General features: G+C 33.1%; 2 protein-coding genes across 4 annotated transcripts in view; both read left to right on the plus strand.

Annotated features, from left to right (window-relative positions):
- Positions 1 to 23,376, plus strand: part of LOC408343 (potassium voltage-gated channel protein Shaker) — a 313,638-nt gene that overhangs the window by 83,135 nt on the left and 207,127 nt on the right. The window contains exon 1 of one of the 2 annotated variants that reach the window (XM_016914895.2): positions 1,629 to 1,687. The exons of the other annotated variant lie outside the window; for it this stretch is intronic. Coding sequence (XP_016770384.1) covers positions 1,638 to 1,687 — 50 coding nt within the window. The 5' untranslated portion in view covers positions 1,629 to 1,637. Of the gene's footprint in view, positions 1 to 1,628; positions 1,688 to 23,376 lie in introns of those variants that run through there. 2 annotated transcript variants of the gene reach the window in all.
- On the plus strand, positions 9,546 to 19,866 carry LOC107965179. Of its 2 annotated transcripts, XM_016914903.2 has the most exons (3): positions 9,546 to 10,239; positions 14,983 to 15,788; positions 19,658 to 19,866. In XM_016914903.2, the coding sequence occupies exons 2-3, from the start codon at positions 15,376 to 15,378 to the stop codon at positions 19,680 to 19,682; spliced, it is 438 nt and encodes a 145-aa protein (XP_016770392.1). In that variant the 5' UTR covers positions 9,546 to 10,239; positions 14,983 to 15,375; the 3' UTR covers positions 19,683 to 19,866. The 2 variants fall into 2 exon arrangements, with proteins under 2 accessions (XP_016770392.1, XP_026299595.1); XM_026443810.1 differs by lacking the exon at positions 9,546 to 10,239 and having other exon boundaries at positions 14,378 to 15,788.

Raw genomic sequence — 23,376 nt, forward strand, 5'->3', positions numbered from 1 at the left:
CGAGACCTTGTTGACTCTTTCCCCTCCTTTTCACGCATATTTGCAGCCGAATGCCAGTTGAGGACTTTGGACCTCGGACGATGTATCGTTCGAACTGTCCAGTATCGAACGATTTCTTCGATTAACGCAACACTTTTTTAATTGGTACGCAACATAAAAAGTTCATTTCGAACAGTGCTCTGGAAACAGTGCTTGAAATTCTCTCCCAGAACTCTGTGAATTCTCTCTCTCTAAAAGTGTCTCACTGACGTGTTCAATAGTGTCACCGGCCGCGTATTAAGAGCATAGATATAGATAGAATTGAAAAATAGAAAGCGATGTGTATCGGTCAGGATCGTCCGCTCGAAATTTTCTGACCGCTTGAAATTTACCAGTTGAATATATATTTAATTTTTCACTCGAAAGAGGAGTGTACGTTTATGAGAGGGAGAAGAGTTTTGCGTGCGAATGAGAGTGATTTGTGTAATTGGTGACAATTATATCCACTCGGATCTGGGCGAAATTTATTTGAAATGATAATTTGAAAATATTAGTTATTTTATATAATAATTGGTTTCTACGTTTTTATCACTTTTTAATTCTAAATTCGATAAAAAGTAGAGATAATGATAGTGATATAAATAATAATTTGATGAGTTATAAAACGAATTTCTGAAATAAAGTATAAAATATCTGTATTATTTCAACAATATATTATCTTTCAAATATTTTTAAAAAAAGAAATAATTAAAATATTGTAAAAACAATTTTAAAAACTAAAAAAAAAGTAATCAAATTTCTCAATAATAAAATTTATGCTCACATATTCGATAAAAGCAGATCAAACGAAATTTATCTCAAATAATTTAAAAATAATTATTTAAAACAATGCTTTTGTTGATTATTTTTAATTTATTATTTTTTATAAACGGTGTATTTCAATTAAGAATATTCTCTATTTGATGAATTGAAAAAAATTTGAGATACGACGATATTTGGAAAAATGGTAAATTAAAGAATTATTCGATTATTATTCGAAACGAAAAATAATAAAAACTAATAATTTTATCAAAATTATAAATAATAATAGCAAATTAATTTATTTCTACTAGAAATAATAATGATTAAAATAAATCATTTAATTACAAAAAAAAATAATAATAATAAAAATTATTGTATGTAAAAATATTTAAAACAATATAATTCAAAAATTGCTTAAAAATTCGTCCAGATCTGAAAGCAATTAAATTATATTTCTCCCTTCGAGTTCAGTGATACGCCAAATATGGAAAAAGTTTGACCTTTGAAAGTTTCCTCGATTTTTTCCCTCGGTCGGTCATTAAGACATATCTTATGTCAGGCTGGCAACGAATACACGCACGCACGTATACACATACACTCGACTCATACACGTATCGTGGAAATGTGTTTCACGAGCGTTTCTATTCTCTCGGCAAATTGTCCGAGAATTCTTTATGGCGTTTCAGGCCTCTTTGTCCGTGAAGTGTCCTCACGACGACACAGATCCCCGAAAAGTTTATTTTCTCATTTTACTCAGACGCTCGTTGCTTGTGGCGCAAATTTCGTTGAATTTCCGAAAGCGTGGCGCTAAATGATTAATCACGATGCACGCTGGAATGCGGGGCGCTGTCATCGGAATGAGGATGACACCGCGACGTCCAAGGAAATCTTCGGAGTGTAAGAAGAGGTAACGACCGGTTTTTGCTTCCGCCAACAAGCTTCGCGCCTTTTTTGCACGTTTTGCGATAACGCTTAACGAGGGGTTTGAGAATAACCGTGTCTGAGTTTTCACGATAAAATTTTGCCAAATTGTTCATTTCTCGAAAGACAGGTAAAGATAGTTGACGAAAGATCTTTGAAAAATGGAGAAATTGTTTGAAAAATTAACAAGCACAGATGTTAATGAGATGAAGTTCAACAAGATTTTTTGATAAATTTATAGTCTTCTTTGGAAAAAGTATTTTAAAAAATTTCTGGAAATTAAAATTTTAGCGTTGATGAGATATTTTTAAAAAGTTTCTTTTAATAATTATTACAAATATTTATTTATCAAAGATACCAAAAGATAGATTATTCAAAAATTTGTTTGAAAAATATTCGTTCATTTAAAAATAATTAGAATGTTAGAATGCAGATATATTTTCAAAAATTTCTAAAATTATTTATTTGTCAAGTGATTTTTTTTGTAAAATATATTTATTTATTTATCAAAATAAGAGTTGTTACTGAGATCTCTTGAGAAATGGAGAAATTTTTTGAAAAATTATTCTTAAATTATGATTATTTGATGAAAATGGTGCCACTGAGTATCTTTAGCACTGTAGTCAAAGAATTCAAGGACACTTTTTTTCCTTCAACAGTTGACTTTTCAAACTGTCAGTGTACTTTAAAGCTGGAATAAATATAGATTATTAGGAAAGTTAGGATCCTATGACGACACTGAACTTACGGTAGCGCCATTTTTAGGAAGCTTCTGCCATCTAACGCAAGTTCTACGAAACCAATATACCGAAAGGGATGTGCTCGACATTGTCGACACGGTATTTGCTATACAATAATCGTAACCGTGTCCATTTAACAATTATTTAAAATTTTATTTAAATATTTGTTTTTCATTGCGTGTTATTTTCAAGAAAAATATAAAATTAATCACCAAAATTATTTACTATTAATTTTTTACAATCAAATATTATTTTGTATCTAAGAAAAGATTGTATGCATATTCTCAACAAATTTTTTCAAAATGAATAATTTGAAATGAAAACGATAAATCACTATAAAAAAATTAAATACTAATAAAATATGAAATTATAAATCTCTACAAATAAATTTCTTGATTACAAAAAAAATAATACAACGTATTACATTAAATTAAATTTAATAATATAATTAATTATCGCTATTGCTATTAATGTAAATAATACTGTATTAAATTTTAGAAAAGTGAAATAAAGCTTAAGATAACTTATAAATATATGTATATTACATATATATTATATAAATTATTTAATTAATCATTGTCATTAATTAATCAGTATAAATTTTAATACGTTGATTCTGCAATACAAATAAATATAATATAATATAACAAATATATATAACCAGCATGATATATGAGCAATCAACATCACTAATAAAAAAATGTGTACAAAAATTTGAACTGGATCACACTTAACCTACAATATTTATTCTCGCCGTTATATTCTTCTTATTTCCAATTTCTTAGCTCTAGAAAAGAGAAACTACAGTTTTACCTCCTCCATTAAAATCCTTCTATACTCTATAACGCAAAAGAAGCCAGGAAAACGATTTATAGATTGAGAAACGGTCGCGACGCGTTTCATCGTGCTGTATCATCTCACCAATCCAAGCAATACGATCGTTCAGGCAGTAGTGTGTAACGTACACCGTGGCGATTGGAATACAGGTTGTTCAGTCGGTATGCAGGTTGAAATTGATTGCATAGTTTGCGGTCAATTCAGGTCTGTGTACACAAGCGGCGAAGAGGTTAGCTCTTGAAGATGAACAAGGTATTCGGATCGCGCGCCAACCAGTTGAGAGTTTCAATCTGCTTTGTTGAGAATTTGGCAAACGACTTTTGCGTTCTGGCAGCTGTCCTAGACAAGCTCGAGAACATCCTCGCCTAGTTCGTACTCGATCGTTTCGTGAAATTACCTACATTTGTCAGACACCTAGACGTCTGTCCCCTAACACAGTCGTTATGCAATTCTGCCTTTCAACAATTCGATACACCGTTAATTAATTACCAGTGTTTCCCTTTGAATCGAGACCAAGAGGAGGTAAAAATTTTCTAAAGTATTTCCGTTATATACACCGTTAAGGATGAAACTTATTCTCGTAATACCAGTGCACTAATGACAAATAAATTAGTAAATTATTCAAATTTATTATAGATATATATTATAGATAGATCTGAAAATTCCTTATTCTTCGTTGATAGAAATAATTCTAGAAGCTTAATAAGAGTATATATTTGAAATATATTTGAAAGTAAAAAATTTTCATTAATTCTTGAAAATTGCTAATTAATAAACGAATATGAAAGTAATTATTTGACTAGTGAATTTATTTCTATATACAGAATATTAATGTATTTGTGAAATATTTTTAATAAGTAGAATTATATATCGTTCTATCTCCGTCATACTGCAGTGTCATGTATATCTCTGTCTCGTTTCAATTGCTTATAACCCAACACATAAGCATTATTTTTATATAAATTTCTGTGTTTGTTCTCTAGAATTAACTAACAGTACTATCAGAAGCAATTCTCGAGAATTCTCACCTTAAAACTATTCGCGCCCTTAACGATCTTTGATAAAAATCTTCCTCCCTTAGTATCTCAAGGGTTGAGTCTAGAGATTTCCGTACTAATCCCGTCAGTTCATACAAAGTCACGAGCGGAAACTTCATGAATGCCGTTTAGGGGGAAGGAGGGGGGGGGAGAGGAAGGGGCAACTGAACTGTGCATTATTGACCCAGGTCGAGAATTGCCTGCAGGTAATTACGATATTTCCCCTCTCGTGCATCGTTGGAACGAACATACTCGTGCATTTACTCACCCTACGCATGCCCTTTAGCTACTCATTATATTAATCACAGTTACTAAAATATCTTGAACAATTGTTAAACGTTCGTTGCTCTAACACATACAGCCTGGAGCTCAATGACTTTTTTTCCTCCTTTTATCTCTGGATGAACGTACAATTTATAATATGAGGTCATTTTACAAGTTTGGGTTAAAAATTCTGCTTTCAATAAAGAAATGATAATATAATTAGTTTTATAATGATTATATTAGTAAAATTGTATAATGTATTAAATAATAATTTATAATAATCTGCAAAATTTTATCACTTTTAATAAGAAGTTTTTAATAAATGAATAATAATTTGTTGGATAATAATGGAGAAATAATTTGATGATGAGTTTTAAATAAATTTTTATTATTCCTGCGTTCAATATATTAATGTTAATTGTTAATTCATGAATATTTTTTGAAAGAATTAATTCTAAAAATCATGTTGTACGTTTTTAATTTTTCATCATTAATTCTCTTGAAAATTTACTATTTTTCTTTTCACCGATTTTTAAAATGTATTAAATGATAATTTATAATAATCTTCAAAATTTTATCACTTCTAATAAGAAGTTTCTAATAAATGAATAATAATTTGTTGGATAATAATGAAGAAAGAATTTGATGATGAATTTTAAATAAATTTTTATTATTGCTGTATTCAATATATTGTTAATTCATGGAACACTTTTTGAAAGAATCTAAAAATCAAAATTGTATATTTAATTTTTCATCATTAATTCTATCTTGAAAATTTATTATTTTTTTTTAAGACTTCTCACCAATTTTTCTTAAACTTCTCAAAATATATTAAATATTTTATAATTTATAATAATTTATTGGATAATAATGGAGAAATAATTTGACGATGAGTTTTAAATAAATTTTTATTACTGCGTTCAATATGTTGTTAATTCATAGAATACTTTTTGAAAGAATCTAAAAATCAAAGTTGTATGTTTAATTTTTCATCATTAATTCTATCTTGAAAATTTAATATTTTTCTAAAACTTCTCGATTTTTAAAAATTGAATTTAAAAAAAAAAACTAACATAACATGACACTTGTAACATTTATAATCGATTATTTAAATCCATATCGAGGCTGGATTTCTTTGCTGCACGTATCTCGATAGGTGATCTCGAATGCCTAATGACGTGTATTTGTAGACGAGAAACGCGATTAACGCTATACAACTCGCTCGTGGCCGACTAGGAGCCCGTCCAATAGGTCGACGTACGCGACACTGTGTACAGCTTGTCAACAGTTCCGTGCCACCTTGTTAGCACGTGTTACACATGACACGAGGTCGAGGCAACATTTTACTTTTTGTCGCGCCTCCATTGACGATTATGAAACCGTAAACTCGGCCGCAACCAGTGAAATAGAAACGTATCGAGCCAGCCCATTTCCATCTATTTCGTCGAAAAAAATTGAATTCCACTCGAACGAACGAGAATCATCACTGCCATTCCATCTTTACCGAGTTGCTACTATTTTCAAGTAATGGAAAAACAAGTTTTCTCTTCTCTAGAAAGTAAGGAGAATTTTTTAAATTTTTAAAAATGATTCGAATTATTTTTATAAAGTAATTACATCGAATTATTGTGAATAAATTGTTAAAGTGTTAATACGACAGTCATAAAACAAGGAAATGAATATATATATATATATACTGCATTTTCGTAAGAGGAGAATTGAAAAAAATTTTATGTTCACAGAAAATGATATGTTATATATTTCATTTGATTAGTAACTTATATGAAAATTTATATATTTTATATGATGTTGTAATTAATTGTTTGTAATTAATTTTTATTAATTATATTACATTACATTATTAATTATATACATTTTATTAATTATATATATTTATTAATTATATTATTAATTATATTTATTAATTATATAATTTTATTAATTATATACATATAGAAGATGTCAATACATCTTATGAAATTTCATAATCGATTGTAGATAGCCAAAATAAAAATTATTATTATATCCTCCCCTATGAATTTCCATTATTCTTTAATAAAATGTAGAAATACATCTAATTCCAGGAATTCCACTTTTCAAGATATGCCTTTAAAAAAAACTCGATACAACCCATTTTTCAAAAAGGAAAACAATCCACGAAACGTCTACCTCTCGAAATAACCAAATCTTGTATTCCTATCTCGATCTTTCTCCCCAACCGCCACTACGCTAAACTGTTATTTTAAATAAAATTCAATTGTATACAATCGATCCCACAATTTTCTTCTTCTCCCTCGAAGAGAAAGCAGAAGCTGCTTGCTAATAATGTATACCATTGAATTTGAGGGAAAGCGTGGAGGGAAATAACACAGGCTACAGGCCATCGCCGGCACGTAACACAAAGTTTACCCTGGGGGCGGCGGTTTGTGGAACGCCTGCAGGGCGTCGTGACGCTCCATAACTGTGTGTACCGGCGTGTCGCCGACCCCGCGTTCACCTGTTTAACGCCCCGTGCCCCAGTATTCGAGTTTGCCGGACATGCACGACACGTTGTAGGCGTCGATGCTGATCCAGACCCGAAGATCCAGACCGATTAAAGAGAAAAAAAAAAAAAAAAAAAAAAGAGCGCACCCCTCAATTATTATATCTCTGTTGCACGAGATAATACATTTTATACTTGAATTTTTACACGATATCGAACGAAACTATCATTTCTAATTATTTTATATATCAATATAGGACATTTTGGAATAGTGTTGTAATACTTTTTATTGGGTTTTCTTTTTTTTTAAACGTCTTATCCAAGATTTTTCATTTCTTATTATCTTATTTCTAAGTTCATTCTTTCAATCTTGCAAAGAAATGTTGAACAAACATTTGAACGATATTGAATTTGATATTATTATGCGTTGTTTTCTTGAGTTTAATTTAGTTATTTGTTTTTGGATTAGCCTCACGTTTTCTGATTTTTTATCAGTTTTGGATTTGTAAGAAGACGTTAAAACATTGTGAAATATCTATTTTCATCGCACAAGTGAAATGTTAAATAAAAGAATTTAACATTTCAAAACTTTTTCCAATAAAAATGAAAAACTTGTTTCAAAGAAATTCAACAATGCAATGTTTTAACAACTTAGTGTACTTTGATAATTTGAATAGAAAAAATATTAAACTTAAATAGAGAATGTTATTTCTTTTCTATTACCAATATTAATATTTTCTGTTGTATCATTTTTTGCACATGTAGAATTTAACTTTTAAATTCAATATTATTAAATTAGAATCTCTTTGGTATAATAAAGAAACTATAGCCATCAACTATCAATTAAAAGAAAAACAATTATTTATTATTCATAGCATTTTTTATAGCACATCAATTAATTAATTAATTAAATATAATTTCATTCAACAGTTTTCACATTAAATTACTAAAATTTAATACCATAAAAATGAATATGACGAAGAAGAACATTACGTTAGAATATGTAAATAGTTTAAATACTTCGATCAAAAAGATTGGAATTCAAATGAACAAATCCAATTTTTTTTCCGCTCTCAGCTTACACCCATCACTACCGTTTTTATTTCTTCTTTCATTCGCGTGCGTTCCTGCTGTGAACCTTCGTAATAGGGTACACTGCTTCTCGTAGGGACCGGTGTCATTAAGAATTTGTTTTTGCCTCTTGTACTACCGATGTCGCGTGTTACCCTCGTATCCGAGAAATTAGGTCGGTTGTTCCTAACAGGGGCAACATCGATTCCCAAAGAAGGTCGCAAGGAATGCTCTCAAGGAGCTCGTTTGAATTGGTTTCGTTTTTTTCAACCATCAACTCTCTCTCTCTCTCTTTTTTCTACTTCTAAGTTCATTCTTCCAATCTTGCAAAGAAATGTAACATTTCAACGAGCATGCAAAGATTATTCTTGCAAAGAGATAACGGAAGGTATTTACTTTTCTTTCTCTTGGATATCTTTTTGGACACAAAGGATACAAGTTTTTTGTGGATAGGAAAGAAATGGTAGAAATTTTTTCGTATTCAAAGTGTACTTTCTAATAAAGCCATTCCCATTTAATATTCTATGGAATCTAAAGTTTTATTAACCTCTTTGCAATCTGCTTATCAAAATTTTATTGAATTTTCTGAAGTATAATTAATTAAACTATTAATGTTTAATATGTTTTGAAAAATGAAGAAATATTGGATGTTTCAATTAAGAAGAGCAAAAGAGTTCAAACAGGGACTCGAGTTGTTGAGAAATTAAAAATTAACAGGGTAAGCAGTGCATTTAATGAACATTTAGTGGCCATTTAAAAGTTTTTTTGAAATTACTTTTTAATTTCTTTTGCATCGAGATTCGTGGCGACAATTTTGTCCTGGACAAGTCGTTAAAAAAATTTAAAAAAATATCGATGAAAGCATATTTTCATCAGATATTATGAACTTTCAATGGTAAATTATAATTTATTTATTTTTAATTTGTAACGATATATTAAATTTATTAATTAATGTACAAAGTTTAATAATAAATTTTTATTTCGTTACTTCCTTGATTATTCATTTTTTAGTACTTTTTATAAAAAAAAAGAAAGGAAAAATTACACTGTTTCGCGGAATAATATTTTTAAATTTATATTTTCAAAGAAATTTTATCATATAATATATAACAACTTATATTTATTAAAAATATAGTAATTTAATTACGCTACAATTAATTAATTTGTGTCGTTTCATTTAAAAAATGGAAGAAAAAATTCTTTTTTATATTCTTTTTCATCGAAAAAAAAAACCGTATATAAAATCTGTCTACATTCTTTTCATTTTTAATAAGCATATGGAAAAAAAAATCACAAAAATTAGTGTACGAAAAATATCGATTGAGATTTATTTATTAAACTATAAGCAAGTTCAGAGATAAATTATTTCTATCTTACTTCTTCCAAACTTGAGTTATAACTTAATAAATAAGCTTCAATCGATATTTTAAATTTGTTTGACCTTTAAAATCACAATTTTTAACATTTTATATAACAATTCACGCATATTCGAGAATTATATACAACTTTTCTCTTAATTCTAAACTCACGAATAAAAGGAAATTAATATTAATCATTACGATCTTTTAATCTTTTCTCACCTCTCTGAGAATCTTCTTCGTCCCCAAAAATTATTATCCTTGATAAAATTCACCCGCCAAGAAAAGAAAAAAAAAAAACACACTGTCAAGATACATGCGTATATCACGTGAATATATCAGATGAAATATAATTCAACCGCGCTTCATTCCTCCACGGCGAAAGAGAGGTGTAAGCCCCGCGGTCGAATCGATCGTAACAAGGGAAAAGTCGGGAATCGGATCAAGTCCATCGCTGGCAAACCGGCTGACCAACCACGGATACGCCTGCTGGTTGCTTGCTTGCCACAACGCCAGGTCGTGTACGCTGGGTCAGGAGTGAGAGTCAGTCATACCGACGCCGTGCTACCATTCGCGTCACTCATTTGGCCGAATCACGGACGACAGCCTCCTCTCGAAGACGCGGCGGCAACACGGCTTGCAGACTTGCTCTGGAAACACGTCCAATTGAATATCACGTGTCGCCCCTCGTATCCTCCCGTGGACGAATCTCGGTCCAGCGGATGATTTTTCCGTCACGGGATCTTTGGGTGGGTAGACTCTCAGTGGCTCTCAACCACTAATTGTTCTGGAAACTGTTGTTACAAGTTTAGATTGTTATATTTTTGGATAGGATTTTTTTGGCAACGATGTTAATAGTGGTTCTCAATCTACACATTTGCAGGATTTAGGGAAAGTTGGTATTATGGGTATTGTTATTCTTCTGGGTCAAGGGGAAAGTTACGTCGATTTTTGATTTGAATAAGGATTGTGTTAATGATAGGCTCAGTGGTTCTCAATCTGCGTTCCTCAGAATATTGGAGAATTGAATCTTGTTACAAATGGTTTGTGTAATTGTTGGATCGACGATGGAAATCTCGTTTCTTATTTTGGATTAATCACGGGGGCCAGTGGTTCTCAATCAGTGCTTTCTTAAAATAGTAATATTTTTAGATTGGACAAATTAAAGAGATTATTTTTCTACTAATCTAATAATATAACTATTTTACGTGTACTACTTTTAATTTTTACATTCTTTTTATAGAAATTATACGCTCTTTATATACTCATGAACTTATTTTTAACGATGTATCGAAAAGATTGAGAATCGCTGAGATAAATGATAGTCCCCAATAAGAAGATTCGGGTCGTCGATTTAATGGTAAACGAAATGGTTTAGTTGCATGATTGTTAGCAACAGTAGAATCTATTTTTGTTCGATCGATGTATTTGAATGAATGAATGACAAAAATTATTGTATCTTAATTTAATATTTATATATAATAATTCGATTAGGAAATTGCTTATTCAAATATCGTTTTAATATCCTCTTTGTTGAAGATGTACGATTTCCAGTTTCTACTAGAATTTTAATAATTGTCATCCTCATTTTTACAATTCTTGTTATTTATATAGGTTGGATAAAAGAAAAGGGATATTTTTACAATTTAAGAAATAGTTATCATATTTCTATCAAATTTTTCTTCATATAAATTTTCCTGGTAACATTATTAGCCAGATTCTTTGCGACTCTCTCCTCTTAAATTAATCGCAATATCGAAAAAAATATCGATCGATTATCGACTATTTCGCTGTCAAAGATGGGCTAACTGAGTTTCAAAATTCGATTTAACTGGAAAATTATATAAACGGAGATTGCTTTAGTTCTGGCTTTCTAGGGAATCTGTTTCGAAGTGGGTTGCAGCATTCGTGGAAACCTAACCTATAAAACTATTTTTCTTGGCACGACCTCGGGGATCGAGTTATCGCGATTAGGCATCGATTCGTGTTTCTCCCTATTTTTTTCGTTCGTGCAATTAAACAACGTTAATGCCTCGTTTAATTTTTCCTATTTTTTTCCTTTCCTTTTCTTTCTTTCTTTCTTTCTTTTTTTTTTTTTTTTTTTTTTCACTCTCGTCAAAAACGCTTAAACGGAAGGCTCCCGTTTGAATGCACGCGCGAATAACGCGGTTGAAATTAATTGGTGATCGGATCATGCCTGTCATTAGCAACCATTGACCCGTACGATGCGAGATTTAAATGTGGAGGTACAAAAGAGACTTCCCCTTTTGTTCCATATTCGAAAATATAATCAGCATCGGCATAGTTCATTTTATAATTGCATTATTGGATTACCGGAATACAATTATAAACGGATCGTTATACGTATATTATTATTCGACCATCATCAATTTCGAAAGACTGACGCAATGTCAAAGATTAATTTCGGTTATCTGTAATTACGCTCGAGTAAGTGGCGAGACCTAACCTATCTTGCTCAAAGGAATCGAACGAAATTGGTAGAAATTTTAATTAAAATCGTAGAGTCAAAAAGTATTGTTTTATCGTTCGCAAAATATCATAAAAAATTCTAATTAATTTCTTTTGGTTTTTGCAAAATTTTGATTTTTGATAAAAAAGAATGGTTATTGTTAAACGTCTTAATTGACTCTCAAAGAACCACAAAATAGAAAACTTATTTCAATTACTTGTAAAATCTATCTCTCTTACATTTACTTGGCTTATTTTTATCAAAAAATATTTATCTTGCTTCAGCTTATTTGCTCAATATTTATGCTGCGACATATAAAAATAAACCGGGTTTGCCCATGAGACAATTTACTAAACATTAAATATTTATACTTCAATTGTACGATGAAAAAAAAAAATGGTTGAAACATTAAAATACTGTGTAAAGACTGTAGAATATAATTCAATATTTATCGCAATAGGTTTATTTAAATTCAAGTGGTACAAGAAATTCAATCACTACTAAGGAAAAAACACATTGAAACATTCTCATCTTGAAAAGACTACTACCGTTTTTCTCTTTATATTCAATCTCGTATCGTATCGAAGTTAATTCAAACGTTTCAATTCGACCGTACAACGATTGCACGTGCCGTTTCTCATCTTGCAAAAACAAAACGATATTTTTTTTGACTCACACACCTAATTATATTCCCCTACACTTTGTTAAACGAGTCGAAAAGTTGTGCTGCGTTCAAGGCCACAGGCGGTATCGATCACCGAGTTCTCTCGATCGAGAGCAAGAACGTGGTAATAAAGAGTTGCAGTAGAGTGGCGCGCGCTCCGAATCGAGGTTAGCGTGCCGCCGAAGCTGGACCCTTTCTTCGTTATTCTGGTATTGACCGGGTGGGCGCTCGTGGCGCGCTACGCCATCGCCATCTTTCGGCGAATTGGTTCACCCGTCAGAAAAATGAGTTTAGGCGGGAGGGAGGTGCATACGATTGACACGAGAGAGTGCGATCCACGATCGAGACGTGCGTTTCCTTCGCGACGAAACTCGGCTTCTCTTTCGCGTTAACTTCAAAAAAGGAAAAAAAAAAAAAAATATAAAAATAAAAAAGAGAAACAAAGTGGAGAAACGATGGAGTGCAACGAAATTTCGCGACACGATATAGAATATTCTCGTGATTTTGTGTATTTGTGTATAGAAAGAAATAGTCGAAATAACGATAGATTGTCATGAGATATTAATTCATCGAGAGAGGGTGAACGATCTTCGTGAAAGCAATGTAGTTGTACACGCGAAGGGTAACGTTTGTAATGGTCAACGGTGAATTAATACGAACAATGCTGGACGGTGGCCACCAATTCGATCAACACGGTAGGTCAAGCACGTGGTGTAATCATTGATTGATCTCGTTGGACGATGCCAAACTTGATCCTCCTCGTTGCCTCGCTTCATCTGATTCGAGCCCTCTTTCTCCTGTCTCTGGATAGAGGGTGTTCAGGCTCGAGAGGAATTCCTCGACACGCAGTCTGTTGCGCCTTGTTTTCCGGTGCAACTGTCTCGTGCCGTTGTTTCCCGTGCCGCCGCCACGCGGCCATTCCCGGAACTATGTCTATTTTGGTCTGATGGAGGAGGAGGGCGTGGAAGGTGGTTAATTGTTCGGCCGTATGACTGCGTGAGACTAGGTGTAAATGGATCGAGTAGTCTCACTTGTCTGCTTTCAAAAAGATTTTTGAAAATGAAAAGACTTTTTAGAATTTTAGTTGAATTTAGCGATTTTTCTTAACGTTACAACTTATAACGATATAACTTTAGATATTTAATGATTAAATATTTTAATTATTTTAATTTTTTTGATTTCTATTTTTTTTTTTTTGTTTCGATTGTTCCCGCCGTTCGTGTTCTCGATTTAAAAGGTTTCAAGGTTCGGCTTCGATTGTTCCACTTTTCGAACCTTCGATCCTCGAAATTAGGCAGGAAGGACGTTGAAAGCGGGACTAATCGAGAGAAAGTTGGCACGAATTCATACGCTTTGGGCGCGAACATAGCCTTATTAGAATTCCATTCGCGTTTCTCGAACCATGACACGTTGAAGCTCGGTAGAAATCAGCCGATACGCTCGATAAGCGCAATTGGAAACGCCTTTCTGGCTCAATTTATCGTAACTTAATTATATACTAGGTGTTCAGGCGTTGCACGAAAATTTAACAGACGATTCTAAAAAAATTAAAACAAAGATAAATTTGTTGTTATTTTTACGTAATATATTTAAAAAGTTTTATCTATTTATTATGTTATAATTTTGCAAGATACAATAGAATATCTCATTCACTTTGTTTAAAGTGAAATAAATGGTTAATAAATAATTTTTAACAGATAGAACGATATAGATGCATAAAAATTTTTCAATTTTAATCTCTTCTTAAATTTATTCTATTCGATCACCCTGTAGAGAGAGAACACACGGTGGCCTTGCTTCGTTGCGACCTTTCTTCCCCGTGATTCGCCCAATTTCTCGCGACTGGTCGTTCCGCGTCGCGTCTACCGGTGCTGCCGCCAGGTGGTATCCATCGAAATCAGGCACAGGGCGAGAGTGAGTTTCTTGGTTGTGTGGTGCGCGGAGTGAGTCGGCGTGATCGCGGAACGGAAGGAAGATCGTGTTTGGACGTTGGCGTGGACGCTCTTACACACGTTGTCATAGCTTCCTTCCCGCCTCTCTCTTTCTCTACCTTCGATCATCCTTCCGTCCCTTCTGCCGCGAGACAACGTTCTCATCCCCGTCCCATTCCCGTCCCGTGGTTCAAAAAAAAAAAGAAAAAACGGATAAACGGTGCGCTTGGATACGTCGCCCCTCGAAAATAGATTCGTCGCGAAAGTTGGGGGCGAATGGGGTTGCACGTGCGTGAGCCTGCCAGTGGCGGAGGTGTGTCGATAGGTTTAGCCGTGCGTCGCGTGCGTGTATGAATTCGAGAGGAGGCAAAAGTATCGGGTTACGGCCCGTCCGTCCTTATCGTCGTATGTGCCGTATCGTCCGCAGGACGACTGAAGGCGATTCGATCTGGAGCTCGTCGTCGTTCGACGAACGGGATCGTATTTCAAAACAATTCGCCGAGGAGAACGAGGAACGGATCGAAGAGGGGAGGAGGATTGTTCGAGCATTGTCGATTGCCGAGCGCGTTGTAACGTTTCGAGGCGGGGCGAGAAGAAGAGGGAAAGGGAGATCAAATTACAAAACATTCGACCGGGAACAAGAGACGGACCAAGGGCGAAACAATCGTCGAGGTTACGAATCGAAATAATTTCGAAAGGAGAGGAAGAGCGAGAAGAGAGAGAGAGACGAGGCAAAGCGCGAGAAGAGCTCGCGAGAGGAGCACAGCCACGGAGGCAGAGCGAGAGAGGTGGAGTGAACGGGCGATAATCGAGGATTTGAATGGGTGGGCCGGGAGCCGGTAGGGTTAACAGGCACGAGCTGAACGCGGTGCCAAAGAGCGACGTCGGTCACGGGGATAGGACCCTCGTAATCGACGAGCCAACAGCACCAGCACCGGCCTGTCGGTGTCACCCGGCTTCGGACGCTGTGATCTCAGCATCTGGCCAGCACCTGGTCCCCGCCCAACTGCCGCCTTCGCCGCCGCCACTCGCCTCGTTGCACATCGACAACGCGAACAATTGCAGCTCGATCGGCAACAACAACAACAACACTACTGCCAAATCGGACGCGATCTCGAACGGTACCAAAGCTGCTGCTACCATGTCCTCGCCGCCCAAGCATCGAAGGGGCTTCGACCCCAACGACGTAAACGCCACCGATTATCGCCGTTATCGTCGAGTTAAGACGAGACGGTGAGTTTCTTTTTTTTTTCGCCCATCTTGATTTTACTTCTCTATATGGACTCCGTTCGAGCGGAGATACGTGTTCACCTTGCCGTTTATATATACCGTTTCGTATAACCCTTGTCATTCATATGGAACGAGGATGTATACCGATTTGGACGGAGTCTTTTCCTAGTAGTTTCTTCGTTCGGCGCGAGGGTGCTCTGTACATTGTCGAACTTTCACTCTCGACGATACCTTTACTGAAAAGCGAAAAATAACCGTCGAGTATTCCCGTTGTGAAATAGAATTATCTGAGAATTATCTTGCTTTTGAGAGTAGTTTTTTGCGACTGGGATACTGGCTTTGACAGTAATTATCCAACAACAATTTTAATGCTTGACGGCTATTCTGTCACGATATAGTGTCTGTATTTTGCGAGAAATATCCTCGAGAGTTTTAATATAGGGTGCGAACTAACTGTCCCTAAGGGGGGGATACGCTTGAAACTGTTGTTCTTAAAATATTTCTTGCTTCACTGTTGAAAAATGAAATTTTTTTTCTCGTGTAATCTCTCTCGTGAAAAATAATATCGTGAATAACTCTAAAAAATTTTATTATAAAAACTGTGAACTGTCATGTTCAAAGTGCAAATTTGAGAGTGAAACACTTGGGAGTTATTTTTCACAAGTGGACATTGTGTTGGGAGTGAAAGTTTTGGTATTGTACACTTGCCAGAAATACTCTTAAAAGTTTTGTTCTCAAATGTACCCTAAATGCACCCTAATGGCATTTTTAGCGTCGCCATTGACCTATGCCTAAAGGTCTTCTCTAAAGTGAAATTAGATGTCGGATAGTCACTCTCGAGGTAGTATCCACTTGTACTCAAAAGAATTTTACTTTGAAATATATCGGCATTTTACGATAACAGATGATGAATAAAATGGAAAGTTTAACGATTTATAATCCAATACATTATTTGACTGATATATATCTATCTATTTGTATTAATTTTTTTTTGTATTATTATATTTCGCTCTCTTTCTGTCTTATCTTTTCTCTTTATTCTATTTTTGAGAATATTTCATCGATGTAAATTATTAAGTTATTGCTGATAAACGATCTTAACAAGACTTTTAATTTAAATTGATATTGAAAATAATATCGATTCAACAAATACATTAACATTATTACAATTAAAGTTCTTAATTGGCTATTAATTTTTATACATATTTTTTTATTTTCGTATCCGCCAATTAAAATTTTTCACTCGAATGACAGATTGCTTATTCTCTCATATAACCTTGTCCTGTAAAAGTGCTCTATTAATTATACAGTTCTGTTAACAAGAGTTAACGTTCTCTTAACGCGATATGTTGTATTTCAAATGTCTGTATATTAAAGACTCGCTTAATTTAATGATGATTTAATATATTTCATTAAAATATAATTCATTTTATTATAATCAAAATTAACAAGAAATTATTCAAGTTGTGTTCTTAAAAATTTATTGAAAATGGAGTTAAAAAAAAATTTAGATACAAAATTTATATCATTGTTATAATATTTAACTCGAAATTGTCATATTTTACATGGAATAATCTAATATAATGTAAATCCAATCTGACAACCTAATCTTACCGAAAGATTCTTTTTGAGGTTATGTTAGGTTCGAAGAATCTGCGTGAATTTCAAAGTTAAATCGTTTCGTTGTGCTCGTTAAACTTTCCGTAAATCTTTTCTCCGCGAATTTCTCTATCTTTCGACAAAAGAAATGCTCTCAAAATCCGTCCAATTTGCATAACTCGTTCCATATATCTTCAACCCGCCTATACCTTATTTTCATGTTCTCATGCCTCATTACCCTGTGCTGCAACCATCCTTGGATTCCTCGTGTTTCGTTCGGTCGTTGACCGAATCGTCTCCAAACGTGTTTGACATTCTATAATCGGTTCAACTTGAATAATTTAAACGGTTCTACTCGCGAAGACGGGGGGGGGGGGGGGGGCAGAGGTCATCGCCAATTCACTTTCGATCGGACGATTTTCGCCCTCGAGAATCGGAAATAATTAATTACGGTGGAAACGGTGCTCGATTAAATTTCACAAAAATTCGATTAGATTCGTACGATCAATTTTCTCCGCCACTCAGTGCTGATTTTAATAGGCAAGAGGAAGAGACAGAAGTCGAATGATTGGACGAGATAGACGAACTTTGAAAAAACTTTCCGTTCCAAAAAAAAATTATTGTTGCCTTTTCGAAAATAGTATCGATGAATTGTTAAGAATCTTACGATTGAAATGAGCCTAAACACGACATATATTCACTTAATTGATCATCATTTAATTTATTACTAGTGAAATTAGTTTGATTTGTGGACTCGAATTAACAAGAATTTGAATATTTTCAATCCATTATTTTATATGGAAATAAGAAGAGAATTATAAAATAAAAATTTACATGAAACAATTTTTTTCTCGAATTTGAAGTGAAGAAAAAAATTTTAAATTTCTTTTTTCAAATAATGATATTAGAAAATAAATTATTCCAAACTATTTTCTATTCCTCTTTATTTCAATTTCAAATGAAATTTGCTTAAATCTGATTACATCCAGTCTTTTATTTTGTCGAGTCGAGTGCTCGAGTCAATTCTTGGGGAAAAAAACGCTATCCTTTTAGTGAAAAATTTAATCCTTTATCAATTCCTGAATTTAATTAAATTTAATCGAGCTCTACCGGATATATGTATCGGATATAATTTTTTCGTTTCGAAGAAATACCTTAGGGAAACACGTTGACATACTCGCCGTTTCACTGACTCATGAATTTACCCGACATATTTCCGCTATACTTCCGCCTCACTCCCCGCTATAAATTCGTTATCGATTCGTACCGAACGGCTGACAACAACCAGACCCTTCGATATAATCTATTTTTTTTTTTTTTTTTTTTGGTCGATTAAAATTTATCGAGAGTCGCAACGCCTAGTTAAAAAATTTGCTTGGACAGAAGAACTTGGAGCACGTAGAATTTATTAATTTTCATTTTCATTAACAAAGTCTACAAAATTATGTTGGATTAATATTTGGATATGCATCGCTCAGGAATATCGTGTATTATTAATAGTGACGAGATTTGGAATGCTTTAAATCGCTTCAAATTTTTAAAATGATAGATGAAAATTCGAATTATTACGAATCCGATTTTGAAATCTAAAGATTCTTGAAAATTCTTGAGAATTTGGAAGGCTTTAACAAATTTAAGAATTGCTCTGTGATTTTTTTTCAAGAATTGGTCGATGTTCTTTGATTCAAAATTAAAGTTAAGAAAAATTTTTCGAAATTTTGAATCTATTTAAAACTTTCAAGATTTTCAAGAATTTTTGCAATATCTATTTGAAATGATTCAAAACATTCCAATTCTCATCACTTTTAGTGTCAGCAGTAATAAATAAACAATAATAAAAAACAGTATTTGTCAACTATCTTTGCGACGAGGATTCACCGTTTCCTATTCGATCGTTAAAGTGCAATTACATTGGCCAGGATCGGTACTGGGATGGGTGACCGTTTAAGAAAAAATCTGTATTTCGTTAATAAGTGATTCAAAATTTAAATTGTAATAATTAGGATCAAATTCGATTGATAATATTTATAACCTAGCAGTAATTATAAATACTACAAATTATAGAAATATAATAATTATAATAAATATAATAAATTTATCGATCTCGAGGGCGGGCCGAACGGTTTGAAACACGAGGAACTTGGACGAAGCATGATCCCAGCGTTTGACCAAAACCACCTCTCCCCTATTCCTCGATCCCTTATACGGAACACGGCGTTCCAGCCTTATATCACGCAGCTTCCACTGACAGCGAATGTGCACAATGTTCACAGAGGCTTTGTATGTTCCACACCGTGACCTTGGGCGCCGGACACAGACCTCCCCGACATCTCCCGACATATATCTGTCAGCACGAGGCATTAAAACACACACAAGCTTGCGATGTTCGATGTTGGATCGCTTACTGGTTGTATACCCCCGAATAATAAAAATTTACGAATGAAATGCGATGAAAAAAAAAATGAGCGAACAAAAAAAAATGTAACACTATATATATAAGATCGAAAGTCTGGCGTGGCTAGGCTGCTGCATGTGTCGTCCTAAGTCGGCGGCGTTTCCTGATTGCTCGGATCAACGAGTGGCGTCCTCGACGAGAATTGCCACGATAGATCATATATAGACACGAAAAAAAAGTAAACAAGCAAAAAATATATAAAAATATGTGAATAAAATAATAAAAAAAACGTAGGCGGCATTTGGCTCCCATCGTTTTCCCGACGCTTTCGATCGAAGCTTGGAATGCGATGCAATGAAATGGAATGAAATGGTATGAAGAGTCTTGCACCTTGGACAATAAAGCTTTCACGCACTACTCAATTATCTGTGTGGACCGGAGAAGAGACGACCCGGCTTACGTCCTCTTCTCCCTTCTCGCGGCGAATATATCTGGAATGCTTTGTTCGATGTGTCGACCCGAAAGAAATTGACTTCCGCTCGAGAAATGTGCGAGGAAATGCAGGAAATCGAAATCGAAACGGCCCCGGAAAGCCCCGGCCTCCTCCTCCCTTTCCCATCGTTCCAACCCTCTTCTTTTTTTTTACTGATGAAGGAACATTGACGACTGATACAAACTGATTTTAACGAAACTTTTCATAATTTTGTTTCTTGGATTTTAAATATCTGGTTGAGTTTCTGATATTTTTTTATTTGAAGAAAAAAAAATTGCTTTTTCGACCGAAGATGCATTTTTCATATTTAAATGTTTCAAAATCGTAAATGATGAAATATATATAAAAGATGTATAAAAAAAAAAATGTATCCAATAAATAAAAGTTTTACTATTTTCAAGGATCTATAAATCTGTATAAAATATTTTTGAAAATAAATTTATTCCGTGAAAATATTTTTTAAAAATATTTTTTATATAGATTTATAGGCGTGTAAAACTTTTATTCGAATTATTTTTTATATTATATTTTTTTGTTGCTTTCACAATTTATAAGCACTTAAATGGAAAGCGCATCTCGAATAAAAAGTCGATTCCTCGTTAATCTTCAAACTATATTTAAACTATATTTAGAAAATATAAAAACGATATTATTTCTTTCATCTGGAAAAAATTGCTCAAATTGTTTCTTACAATTTAAAAATTGCCATTAAAAAATTAATTTTGTTTTAATAACAAAATTTTTATTTATTAGTTCGATATGCATATCATGTGCATAAAATTGCGGTACACGAAATTATTATAAATAAATAATTAATTAATAATATAATTACACATAAACTATAAAAATATTACATAAAATAAATATCTTTTCGTCGATAGGTATTTAAATGTCTTATATTATTCTATTATATAAATAAACATGCTTCGAATAAAAAAAATTATATTTTTACTATTTTCTCTTGTATGGGTACAAAATGATCTTTCCTTAAACCGACCCTAATCTTCTAAACCTTTTAATGCCTCGAAAAGTTAAAAAAAAAACGAATAATTTATACAATTAAAATATATGCTCTATCTTAAATCATGATACAATATTTTATACTTTCTACTCTCCAAAAATATGTTGGAAACGTTTGGAAATTTCATGTCATCAAATTTCCTCATTTTCTTTTTGCATGCATTGTTTTCGTTTCTTCCTTTTAATACAAAATGTGTTTCAAGATGGATTATTTTTAAAATGAAAAAAAAAAGAAAAACAAATGGGAATTTATACGTGAAAACTGTCAGAGAAGATCGTCGACCGAGATGGGAATAGACGAAGTGGGATGGGATGATACGAGGTGGGTATTGTGAACAGTATGGCGACAGAGGAGTGTCGACATACGAGTGATAAATGTCGCGTACGAATTGCAGATTTTATACGAAGAACATTGTTAATCTTCCTCTGGACAATGAATACTTTACGTCTGTTCGCTCTGTTTGCGAATGCTTGTCAATACTTGGCGGACGAGCTTTTTAATTTAATTAACATAGCGTTTTCCCAATTTTTATGGTTTTAGCTATCATGTTTGAAATTTTTAGGTTAGGTTTTTTTCTGGCAACAACCAATAATTGTTTCTATGTATTTTAAATGATAAGAAAAATAGGATTAAATGTGTTTTGTTGTAAGATTTATTAAACAAAACATAAAAATATTTACGATACCGTAGAATTTTATTATAGATTTTAGGTTAGGTTTTACGACAACACACCATAATTATTAGAATAAAAATCTTGCGGCAAAAGAAAGGATGCAGATCCATTTCCAACACTTTCTTAAATTATTCTTCGTGTAATAATATATTTAAAAAAAAATTACTGCAGTATGAATAAACAATTAGTGAAGACAACGATAAAGAATAAGAGAGTCAAAGATCGAAATAGAGACTTATTATTACATGCGGATATAAATTATCCGTAATATCAAATAGATATATTTCAATTATGATTAAAGATTGCCTTGATTGCCCACTTGGCCGTGCAAAATTCCGTAATAAAATTATTTATAAATATTAATAAACGGATTGAATACATTTACGTCCGGTGAAATTTTAATGGGAAATTTATATCGGTTGAAAAGTATTGGATTAGTGAAATGCGTGGAGATCGGTGAAAATAGTTCGCCCAGAATTTTTTAGTTTGCGCGTTATGAGAAATTCTCGTGTATATATATATCGCTATCGAAAATATTTCAATAAAAATCTATCTCTTTTTCATCAGGCATAGATATGTGTAAAATTTCTCTCCCGAATTTCCATCTCGTTGAACGCGTGTTTGCGCGAGAACCGTTATGAAATCGCGAGCGAAATTTTTACTCGCGAAAATCGTTTTTGGATCGCCACGATTGAATAATATCGTCGCGCTTCGAGTGTTGTTACGCCGTGCTGTAAACTCCCTCTTACTTTCCATTTGCGCACACGTATGCGCGCACGAGTGACAGACACAGGAATAGGATGGCGCTGCTTGCAAACGAAGAGTCTCGAGAATCGGTCGTGATCGATCGAGCGTTCTCAGTCAGTCACGGTGTTTCGGTGTATAATTGGAAGGATGGATTAATCGATAAATATGAATGGGATGTTATTTTCGGTCGAGAAGTTTTTTAACTTTGACCCAATCACAGTTTTTTAACGGCGTTATATGAATATATTAACCGTGTTAATATTATTCGTGGACAACACCTTTAGAAAAATCGATTTTGAAATAAAAAGGGGAGAAATGAGTGCAAAAGCTGGTATATAAAAAAAAAAAGAAAGAAAGAAAGGAAAATTTGAGGTTTATTTATTAAGTTATAAGTAGAAGAGAAGGATGACAAGCTTCTGTCTATCTCGTTTTATTTTATTTATCTGCTTGTCTCATCTTCATGCAAATTTAATAAATAAGTTTTAATTGAAATTTGAATATACATAAACTTTTACGTACGTTCCCTTCTTTAGATTTTTTAATGAAAACATTTTGTTATTGTAACGAACAAAAATTTTATACTTTTATTAGAAGCATTTTAGAAGTAAATGATAATAATTATTAAATATGTATTGTAAATCAATGTTCATTATTTTTTTTATA

This window comes from Apis mellifera, linkage group LG11 (assembly GCF_003254395.2).
Source record: "Apis mellifera strain DH4 linkage group LG11, Amel_HAv3.1, whole genome shotgun sequence".
Classification (NCBI taxonomy): Eukaryota; Metazoa; Arthropoda; class Insecta; order Hymenoptera; family Apidae; genus Apis; species Apis mellifera.